The sequence below is a fragment of the Olea europaea genome, chromosome 10 (genome assembly GCF_002742605.1).
Source record: "Olea europaea var. sylvestris chromosome 10, O_europaea_v1, whole genome shotgun sequence".
Lineage (NCBI taxonomy): Eukaryota > Viridiplantae > Streptophyta > Magnoliopsida > Lamiales > Oleaceae > Olea > Olea europaea.
In genome coordinates, this window is record NC_036246.1 from 24,730,413 (window position 1) to 24,741,847 (window position 11,435).

General features: G+C 29.7%; 1 protein-coding gene across 1 annotated transcript; it reads left to right on the plus strand.

Annotated features, from left to right (window-relative positions):
• Positions 1-5,842: 5,842 nt before the first annotated feature.
• LOC111401602 (vesicle transport v-SNARE 13-like) lies at positions 5,843-10,825 on the plus strand. The gene is made up of 6 exons (XM_023029411.1): positions 5,843-5,969; positions 6,123-6,245; positions 8,417-8,475; positions 8,559-8,747; positions 10,060-10,230; positions 10,417-10,825. Exons 2-6 carry the CDS (start codon positions 6,152-6,154, stop codon positions 10,567-10,569), a joined length of 666 nt encoding a protein of 221 aa, XP_022885179.1. The 5' UTR covers positions 5,843-5,969; positions 6,123-6,151; the 3' UTR covers positions 10,570-10,825.
• The last annotated feature ends 610 nt before the right edge of the window (positions 10,826-11,435 follow it).

Below are 11,435 nucleotides of genomic sequence, written 5' to 3' on the forward strand. Positions count from 1 at the left end.
CAATGCAATGTAGAGGAGATCGTGCATTCAAATTTGTACATTGATACTTGATTTTATTAAGTGGATAAATTTTAACATTATACTTGTTTGATTTATGTTGTGGCTGTATCTATTTAAGTGGATAAATTCATATATTAATACCTAATTGATTGGAAATAGTTTTTATTGAGTGGGTTGGTAATGGATTTGATATTTTGGGAGAAAATTCAATGGATTGGATATGTTCATAACTCTATTATATTTTGGTTGTATTTATCAATTTTGTAAGTTTGATTCACGAACAAGATGACATTGAAGAATGAGTTTCATTATTGTTTCAAAATGATTTCATGTTTGACCAGTTCTCATTTTATCCTAAATTGTAAAGAGAATTACAAGTGAAGTTGACTCAACTAAGATAATTATCTTATCGTCTCAACTCTACTATGATACAGTGATCTTTATAGAGTGCGTTCATATCTTAACTCACTTGAAATTATTTTCTTTTCCCTTTTTTCTTGAAATTACCTTTGTCAACGAAATCTACAGATGGTCATGCATTCACACTCGGCTGATTTGTAGGCTTTGCTATTTTTCAAGAAAATTTGCTAGATATTTGGTGTTGCGCTAAAATTTTGCAATCGAACGGTATCATAAATAAGCAATCAAGAGGACATTCAAGTTTAAATTATCATTCCCACAAGTACAAGTACTTCATCCAGTTCCAATCAACACTAACTTCAGTCGAATAGCAAATTTGATTAGGGCCCTGTTTGGCACCCATTTTTATCAAAATGCATTTTTCTCTCTTTTCTTTTTAACCACATATTCTTTATTAAAATAATATTACACGTAAATCAAAAACTTTTTCTTATTTTTCAACCATACATTTCCCATCAATTTACTATTCAAAAATTCATTTTCACATAAAAATTCTTACCAAACACCCTCTAGATGTTTTTGCTGGTAATTTATTTATTTTATTGTGCAATAATTTATGTTCAAGGTAATCTTTTTGCAGCGATTAAATAGTTGGACAGTATTTCGATTTACAAAATGAATGGAATGAACAAAATAAACTAGAATGATAATGGTCGAGGTAAGAGTTTGACTTTTTCTTCTTAAGACTTTTACACTCGTCTCCTACGATACAAGGACCTCGACTTATAATAGTAGCATTTCAAATTACAAGATCCGACGAACCTACTAATATTTTGATCTCTCTAAAACTGAAGGACTAAAATACACGAAAACAATATATATGACTGAAATGCAAAATATGGAATAATGCAGAAGGAATGAATAGAATTTGCAAGAGAGAAAAATCCGAATTGATTTAGAATGAATTAAATCCAACATATGGGACCTATTTATAGAGTTGAAAGTCGTGTCTTGAATGGCCTGTGACAAACAATTTAATCGTTAACCGCTAGTTTCTAAAAGATGTCACGTCTCGTGCACAGAAAAATTTTAAAAAAAAATTCTATTTATTATATTCCATTTATTTTTCTCTCTCTCTTATTATTTATCTCTATTTTCTATGAAAAAATTAAATTAGATTCTTATAACTTTTTTTTGTCTTTTTTCATTCATTTTTTGTGAAAATATTATTTTTTATTAAATTATAAAATTTTATATGAAAAAACTATATATGTGCATAGTTTTGATTATTAATTATTTAATTAAGGTCTTAATTTTTATTTTTTTCAAATTTTTTTTTAAAATTTTAAAAAAAAATTCTATTTATTATATTCCATTTATTTTTCTCTCTCTCTTATTATTTATCTCTATTTTCTATGAAAAAATTAAATTAGATTCTTATAACTTTTTTTTGTCTTTTTTCATTCATTTTTTGTGAAAATATTATTTTTTATTAAATTATAAAATTTTATATGAAAAAACTATATATGTGCATAGTTTTGATTATTAATTATTTAATTAAGGTCTTAATTTTTATTTTTTTCAAATTTTTTTTTTATTATATGCGAAAAAGAAGGGGAAGGAAAAAGGGAATTATGTGAATTTTCACTTCGTATATTAGAATTTCATACTAGATTCATGTGAATTCTATTTTAAATAAAAGTCTTCAAAAGTCTTTTGAATTCCACAAAAATCTATAAAAATTTTAAAATGAAAATTCATAGAAATTTACGAAAGATTTCCACTAATTCCATACAAATTTTTAAAAGATCCACGAAATCCATAAAAGTCATCACTTAAAAAAAGGCCATCAAAATCTGCAAAAGTTTCAATTGAATACACTCCCTAATTGTGTATGGAATGGTTTCGAATGTATTTGCTATATTTGGAGAATATTTGGTTGATGTTTCGGAGAGGAGTTGCTATCTTCGAAGAAAATTCGATTGATTTGGCTACTGTCCAAACTCTCTTAGTATTGTCATAGTGTCTACAAAATTTGTCAATTTTATTCATTAACAAGATGATGTTGAAATATGAGCAATGTTCTTTTGATGGTATTGTATTGGATTGATTTCGTATTGATCAGAATGGTTAAACATGTCAAGTGAGCTCGACTTGACAAGATAGATTTATTTCTTTTCTGTCTAATTCTATTGTAATTTAGTGACTCTTATAAAGTGGATTTATTTCTTACCTACTAATAATCATTACTATATAAAAATGGCAATGTTTCACTACTGTAAATAGAACAGTAGATTCTTCCATTTTTTTTCTTCATTGACTCTCAGTACAATAATTTAATTTCATTTAATCAATTTAATTTTTTTAATATTCTTAAAATAATGGAGGTTTATTCTTTCTCCATTTTTACACGCTACAACCATGCTTCTTTATTTCTTCACACTATCTCCTTCACCATTTTCTCACGCTATCAATCATGTATCTTTAAAAGTTTATTTTTGAGCATATAAGTAAGTTCAAATAAAAATATTATTTTTATATATGTGCGTAAAAGGTATATAGTAACCATTTGGATGACCAAAAAATAATATCAATCAAAATGTTTACGAATCGTTTAAATAATAATTTATTGAGGGGGTTAATTCAAGAGCAAAAGTATGAATTTCATAAATATATGATTGAAAATATGCTTGAAGAAATTCCATAAATATATAATTAAAAATATGTTTGAAGAAAAATAAATTTTAAAAAATGAATACCAAACATGTTAACAAATGAATATATTTATTTTTCGAGAAATAAGTTTTTATTATCATTTCATTTTTATTATGAAATAATTATAATCTTAATATGTTAGATTATGCTTCAAAATTACATAATTTATCAAATATAATTTTCAAAATTAATTTTTATAAAGTAATATGTTTTTATAATTTTTGTTTTTTATTTTTTGGAAGGTAAAATATAATAGTACTAAAAAATAAAAAATAATTAAATTTTTATTAATTTTATAATATAATATGTTATCATCCATAATTATGGAGACTCAAGCATCGTGCTTGAGCCTCCATAACAATCATGGAGGCTAGAGTATAAGCCTCCATTATTATTTTACTAAAAAAAAAAAAAATTCATAAAAGCATATTGCTTTATAAAAATTAATTTTAAAAATTATATTTGATAGATTATGTAATTTTGAAACACAATCTAACATATTAAGATTAGAATCATTTCATGATAAAAATGAAATGATAATAAAAACTCATTTCTCAAAAAATAAATATATTCATTTGTTAATAAATAAAAACATTATTTTTATATATGTACGTAAAAAGTATATAGTAACCATTTAGATAACTAAAAAATAATATCAATCAAAATGTTTACGAACCGTTTAAATAATAATTAATTGAGGGAGTTAATTCAAGAGCAAAAGTTTGAATTTCATAAATATATGTAAAAAAAAAATTCGCTTAAAGTTATTTAAAAGTAAACAAAAAAATTATTATTGTAAAAATTACTTGTAACTTAACAATATATTAACTTCAAAATTTGGAGTAAATATTTAAATATATTTAATTTTTAAAATTAAATATTAATTTATATGTTAAATAGATGATCTATAAATAAAATATCATTTAAATAAAAATATATATATCAAAGGAATCTCTCCATATTTATTATGGAGACAATATCATAGAGGATTTTCCTCCTTAATATGGAGGCTTGTTATGAGAGATCAAGTCTCTTGTTATGGAAAGATCAAGCCTCCGTATTACGGAGAATTGAAACTTCCAAGCATGGAGACTAATATTTTTCTTTGAATTTGTTTATTAGTAATATTTTTATTTGTTGATATTTTTTGCTATCACTATTTTATTTACAATAATCACTTTTATGTAAGAAATTATTAACAAATAAAAATACAAACAAAAAATATTTATAAAATGTAAGAAGTTTACTTATAAGTAAAAAATCTACAATTTTGACGCTAATGAAAATACAATAAATACAAAACTCGTGCAACGCACGTGTCAAAGACTAGTATATTTATAAAGATGGTTTGTTTCAAAATATAATATTATAAGAAAAACAAAAATATAATGTTATATTATAAAGGGTTAGATTAAGAATTATAAATGATATTTAATTATTTTGTTTTCTTTATGTCGAGAAACTTGTTGGAAGTAAGATAGTTGTATATACTATTTGTTCTACTAACCATAACAATTATGCCTACTTTTGAACCTTTAAACCTCAAATTCAATGAATTTTAATCAAATTTTTATACTTTTGTTACCCAAAATTATTAAAATGTTGACTTAAATATATCAATCAGACCATATTTGCTTTCCTATAGTAGGAATTCTTGAATTTGCTGTAACAATAATTTGAAACGATACAAGTTCTAAAAGAGAGATGCAAGTCAAAATTAATATGGTAAAATGTCATTGCCAAGAACTTAACTGCAAGAATCATTTATTGACTTTTGTTGTATTGATAGATCGAATGTAAATATCAAAAGAATTAATGCACTCCCTCCGTCTCAATTATATATATTTATTTTATTTTTCACACGGATTAAAAATTTTTCTTTAATGTCATTGGTAAATTAATTCTTACTAAGATTTTTCCTAATTTACCCCTATTTAATTTTCGTAGTAAATTATTGTTGGAATTAGTAACGAATTTGAATGATTTAATTTGAAGAAGAAGAAATAAGAGTTGTTCCATGTTTTCAAAAAGTGAGAAATATGTGTATTTGGATGATTTCAAGAAGTTATATTAAGTTGAGAAAATTGAATAATGGTATATTGTTAAAGGAACAAAACAAAATATTTTAAATTATGAAACAAGTTTATATATTTGCGACAGGAAAAAAAAGAAATCCAGCCTATATAATTGGGACGGGGGAGTAATAAATTTTAGATTTAGCAAAAATACAACTTATAAATTGTTAATGTGCCTTTTATATAAAACAGAATTGAACTCATTCGTGAATTCAATTCAACTTACTTTCAAAAATTAATTTCAGATTTAAAAAAAATATAACTTAAAATTCTAATGTGCCTATTTTATAACATATAAATCTGAACTCATTCGTGGGTGTAATTCAACTCAATTTCAAAATAAGTTGTTCAATTATCCAAAGTTAACTAATTGTTTTTGTCCTAAGAAGACTTTAATTTCGAAATAGTATCTAAAATTTCATTGACTTACACGTAAACATTTTATTGTTGTAATTTAAATTCAGTTAGTAATTTTCTTATACATCTAGCTCCCGTTTGGTCGAATTTTTTCAACTCCAAAACATTGATTTTCTGATCGTTATTTTATTATTTCAGTCGTCATATTTGACTTCTTCACTCACGAGTGACACGACTTTTCTTCTTTAACGGTAAAAAAATTAATTCTCACAATTACTAATAAAATTTTAAAGGTTAAATCAGTCATTTTACATAATACGGGATCCCACAAACTATGCGACAACGGGGTGGCATTAGAAACTTCCCGTCTAATAATTCCGCAAGAGGGTCATTTGCTTCAATAATTTGAACATTGTTCCATCGAACAACGAGCGCATCCACCTCTCCGGCGATCTTTTCGAGGTACATTTCCCGGATCTTGGATCAGCAGCTATAATTTTAATTTTTTTCGATCCTTAATTGATTGAATAAGTGTTAAAATTAGCTTATTTCTAGAAACTTGTATTGAGATAGGTGGATAATAATTTTGGCGAATGTAATTATGATGGATTGTAGGTGATTTGTAAGATTTTTGATTGCATAAAATGAGTCAAGTATTTGAAGGTTACGAACGCCAGTACTGTGAGCTGTCTGCTAATTTATCAAAGAAGATCACGTCAACTACTCTTCTTGATGGAGGTGAGAAAATTTTTTCTCGGTTACATTTACTTTTTGATTTGTGATCCTTATTTTTATAGAATAATAGCATGTTGTCCTGGAGTTTATTACCCGCTTGTATTTATTAAGGAGGCAATCACGAAACATTTTGTATATTGAGAATCATGAGAGGTGTAAGAGGACTTCATGTCGAGCTTCCCACAATGTAGCAAAAAAAATATTATTGATAATGAGAAATAATAATTTTGAATGCACCTTGATCTATTTGTGCATGTGAGCTTTTTCTTACTCTTTGTGTTTTATGTTTTCGCATTGAAAGAAAAGGATTTTTTTCTATAAAGTTACACAACAATTATTGATGTAAATATGTCCATGATGTGTAGTGTGAATGTACAAGGATAAAGGATTTCCGGGGAATTTTGATTAGTCATGTACGTTGTTCAAACAAAATGTTTCTCAAAATGGATTTTGATATGGTCTTGGCAATAATCAGAAGTGCACATGGGGTAGTAGGACAGTTGTTCTATCTGACTTGGGTGGTGGTACTTTATTTGAGCATCTTTTCAATTTTCTTCTTACTTATTACTCTAAATTTTTTGACAGCTCATTTTGCACGGATTATGATTCATCTTATTTTTTCTGGCTTCTATTTTTATCTTCAGCCATACTCCTGTATACAGAATCAAGTGTGTCCCTATGAGTTAATGTCTTTCTGGGCTATTTTATTTTATTTTTTATTAGGAAGCTTAATAACTGGGTTTTAGTGTAAGGAAAAGATCTAAAATAGCTATTCCCCTTCATGGAGCCTGCTTTGTGAAATTTATTGTGGTAGCATAGAAATCATTATTACTTTACTCTCGAGTTCTGGTTTCTCGCTGGCCTGGATAAAGTTTCATGCCAATATGAACCCAAAATGAGGGTTGGTACTAGGATAAATTACCTAGAAAAACATTATGCTTTCAGTGTGTTTCTTAAATTCATTAAGAACTTTATGAAGACCTGTATCCTGCACAGGGGCGAATCTAGAACTTGGAGTGAGCACGGGTGGGCGGCCGGTTATTGTTGGTCACAATAAAATATTTCAAATTTAATATAACAATTATTTGTGCTAAAAATGAATATATATTATTTCTGTGACAATTATGGTTTCAACCCAATAAGTGACATATTGGCCAAGAGTTGTATAATTCAAATGAGGGTCTAAGGTTTGAATCCTTTTAATTGCATCTAAACCTCTAAAGTCTAAACTTGAACATATATAATTTTGTTACATTTAGTGTCACAAGTCAATGAGTGCAATGATGGTCAAGGCCTCAACCAGCTTAAAGTGGGGTTAAGGGTTCGAATTCCTTCTCTTGCATTAGTTTTAGGAAAAATTTGTTGAATCAAGAAAATAGCACTATAAAATGCTTTGAAAAAAAATCGAACCCAAGACCTCACATTTGATAATGAAAGCCTCAACTAGCAACGCTATAGGAGATTTTGGGAAGAAGGTGAATTATTAGATATATAATATAAACCTTTCACCTATCATCAAAAAAAAAAAAAAAAGAAAAAGAGAGCTTCCGGGGGATCCAGCACGGGCGGCCGCTAGGGCTCGCCAGGTGCTGGATCCGCCACTGATCCTACGCAATGATGTTAATATCCCCTGGTTCTCGTGCTTTAATGTTCTATATACTGTTTTTCCTGCTTGATTAGTGTATAACATTGATTTTCAAATTTTCTTAAATGGTTTTCATGCTTCTGTGGTCTATTATGTTCAGTGTATAGCCTCTTCCTGAGCAGCGAAGCGAGTTATGCAATGTTCCATTTTTATACTTCAATAACGTTATTAAAAGGGAGAATTCTTCCTACACCACCTTTTAGCGAACTGAAACTATGAACAGTCTTATATTGTCGGAAAGTATTCCAACTCTATCTATTCCTAATAAAATGACTCTTTGTATTTGATTATGTTGGAGAACTAGGTGAAGATCTGGGGGAGTGTGTTATATTCTAATTTGAAAAGTCATACTTTAGAGCTGTAGATATTAAATATTGCAACAGATAGAATCTGCTCATGTCAAATGTGTTTTTTCACATTTCAGTTCTTGATCAGAGCTGCCTCTCATACTTGTGTTTATGTATGATTCATTTTCATTTTTACTGATCTCGATTGATGATGATGATAATCCTGTCTTCAACAATTGCAGAACAGAAGAAACAAAAAGTCTCTGAAATAAGAGACGGATTGGAGGATGCTGTAGCACTGGTAAATTATTAATGAGCATGTGCAAGTTTTCTGTATGTATATGCAACTCTGGACTAACAAACTACTTTGGCTAAATCTACTAGATTCATAAAATGGACCTTGAGGCTAGGAGCTTGCCACCCAGTGTGAAGGGTGCACTTCTTGTCAAGTTGAGAGAATATAAAACCGATCTGAACAATTTGAAAACTGAAGTGAAGAGAATCACATCTTCTAATGCCAATCAAGCTGCAAGGGATGAATTGTTGGAATCAGGAATGGCTGATACGATGATGGTGCTCACGCCTTCCGTTCTTTCATTCTAAAGTGACTAGTGGATTAAATGATTTTATTTTACTGTTTTGATGAGTTGGCTAAAATTACTGCCGTTAAATATCTTGATGTGTTTTTTCCCTGGTTTCATGCATCTCCCTTTTATTCTCTTTGGAAAGATGTTTTGATATATTTCACTTTTGTCAAACAAGTGCTACATATTCAGTAGAGTTGCTTAATACATCTGTACCTGTATGTATAGGCTATTGAAAGTGGGCTTACTACTCCAGTATATGATCAAAGGATGTACCTAGATGTCTAGAACTTCTTCCTCTGCTCTTTTTTCTGATTTCTCTTTTGTGTCCCTTGTTTAATTTTCCAGAAATTTAATGCTGCCAGACTTCAGAATATATCCTTTGACCCTTATCATATATGCCTACTATGGTTCCTTGGACTTAAAACTGCATACAAGGCTCCAAAAGATCCTTACACTTCTATGACATGTATGTAAAGGTAATCATATCCTGAAATTGCCACAAGTGAAGTGTTTAAAGCTTCAAAGGCAGTCCATTTTACAAAACATCAAATCAGGCAATTTCCCTATGACTGTTTTCGATTTCCATTGTATTANCCTACTATGGTTCCTTGGACTTAAAACTGCATACAAGGCTCCAAAAGATCCTTATAATAATGTTCTCAGTTCTGTTCACAGCACCCAGTGAATCCTATACATTTGTATTTTTTTATTTTTTGCTTACAGCCTGCAATCCTTGTCCACATCCACTGTCCATCTTGAATATTCCCTCTCTATGACATTAAAATTCCAAGATAGGTATACAAATTGTTTCTGCTGCATTGACTAGAACTGAGGACTTACTGCTAAATTTTCTCTCTCGGTTATTTGAAGACAAACAGACGTCCTTCAGATTACTGATGCTTAAATATCAAGGATCATCTGGCTAGAAAGCGATAGTACAAGTAATGAAATTTTTTTTCTGATGTTGATGTTATACTTTTTTGGCACCATAATATTGCTTCTGGTTATAGTTTTAGCTTCAGCTATTAGCAATATACAAATGAATTTTTTTTTATTTTTCCTTTTAAGTAGCCTTGGTGGTTGGCAAACTCTGTCCAAGATAATTTTCTTGCCAATTATTACTTTTTTTCTCTTAAAGGATCTGATTGTGATTTTGGGTTCTTGCTTTTCTTTGTTTTTCCAAACTATGGATCTGTCACTTTGTTAGATGCTGAAAGTTGACATAATATAATGAACGAGAAAGTTCTGCTCTTCAGATGTACTTACCTAGTTACCTATATACTGGTGCTATTATACAGGCATCTGCTGATCAAAGAGGAAGGTTACTCATGTCTACTGAGAGGTTAAATCAATCTAGTGACAGGATCAGGGAAAGTCGAAGAACAATGCTGGAAACAGAAGAGCTTGGAGTTTCAATTCTTCAAGATTTGCACCAGCAACGTCAGTCTCTTCTACATGCACATGGCACAGTATGTCTTATTTTTCTCTCTTACATGTTTTTCCCGCCCCTAGGTTTTGTTTTTCTGAAACTTGTCCCATTAAATATCCTCTATTCGGTTACAAGTATCAGATGAACGTTTTCTGCTTAAGAAAATATAATCCAAAACTGAGGCTCTTTGTTAGTTGTAAAGATCGGATAATTTCCCTGTCTGCAGCTTCATGGAGTGGATGACAACATCAGTAGGAGCAAGAAAATTCTTACTAATATGTCAAGAAGGATGAGCAGGAACAAATGGATCATTGGTTCCATCATTGCAATCTTAATCGTAGCAATTATTTTGATTCTTTACTTCAAGCTCACCCATTAACTTGTTGGCCTGAATATTTGGGATTCCATGTGTTGCGTTTCTTGAGAAGATAAGTGTGAATGTTTTCATGTAATTTGGCATATGTACTTCTGCTCAAGTTCATGGCCTTTCTATCGGCTTCATTCTTTGCGTCCTTCAATTGTATTTTATTTTATTTTTTATTTTTTCTTTGTTGTGTACTGGTGGTAAAGTCACATTTCAGTTCTTGTTTTTGTGATAATCACGTTTCACTTTGCTTCTGTGGTTGATGATTCAACATTCTTTTCAATGGCTTTCTTTTTTAATGTTTTGACTAGTGTGACGATCGTATATATCATGATGCAATGTACATATTTTCTAACCGAATAGAATAAGTCCACTCTATCAACCTAGGATATGAGACCCAAGATGAACGCTATCTTTGCGATTGTTGTTGGTTAATTAGTTCTCTATGTAAACGATAGACCCAACTATGTGACAAAGGCATTTGGCCTGGTTTTAGGCCTGTATCAGCGGGGAAATAATGGCCAGATCCCTCCCTAGTGACATGAGGAGAACAGTGTGATTTTGCAGATCTTTTCATACACGCAGGCTGATGACCTCATAAGCTGACTCATTACTCTGTATGTGAATGAAAACGAGTAGCATCATCGGAATACTCATTTCTTGGAAGCATATGCACCCAAGCGATCTTTATATACCGAGGCGAGAAGCATTATCGTGAACGGAGGAAGCACCATGGTGGTTGCTTGATTTAACATAAGCAGAAAAGGCTGAATACTCTCCCATCTTTAGTTCACTCTTTTCCCCGACAACACTTCTAGGCATGTGTAACATAGGAGATGGGAGTAGGGGACCAAAAAAAAAAAAAAAAAAAAAAAAAAACA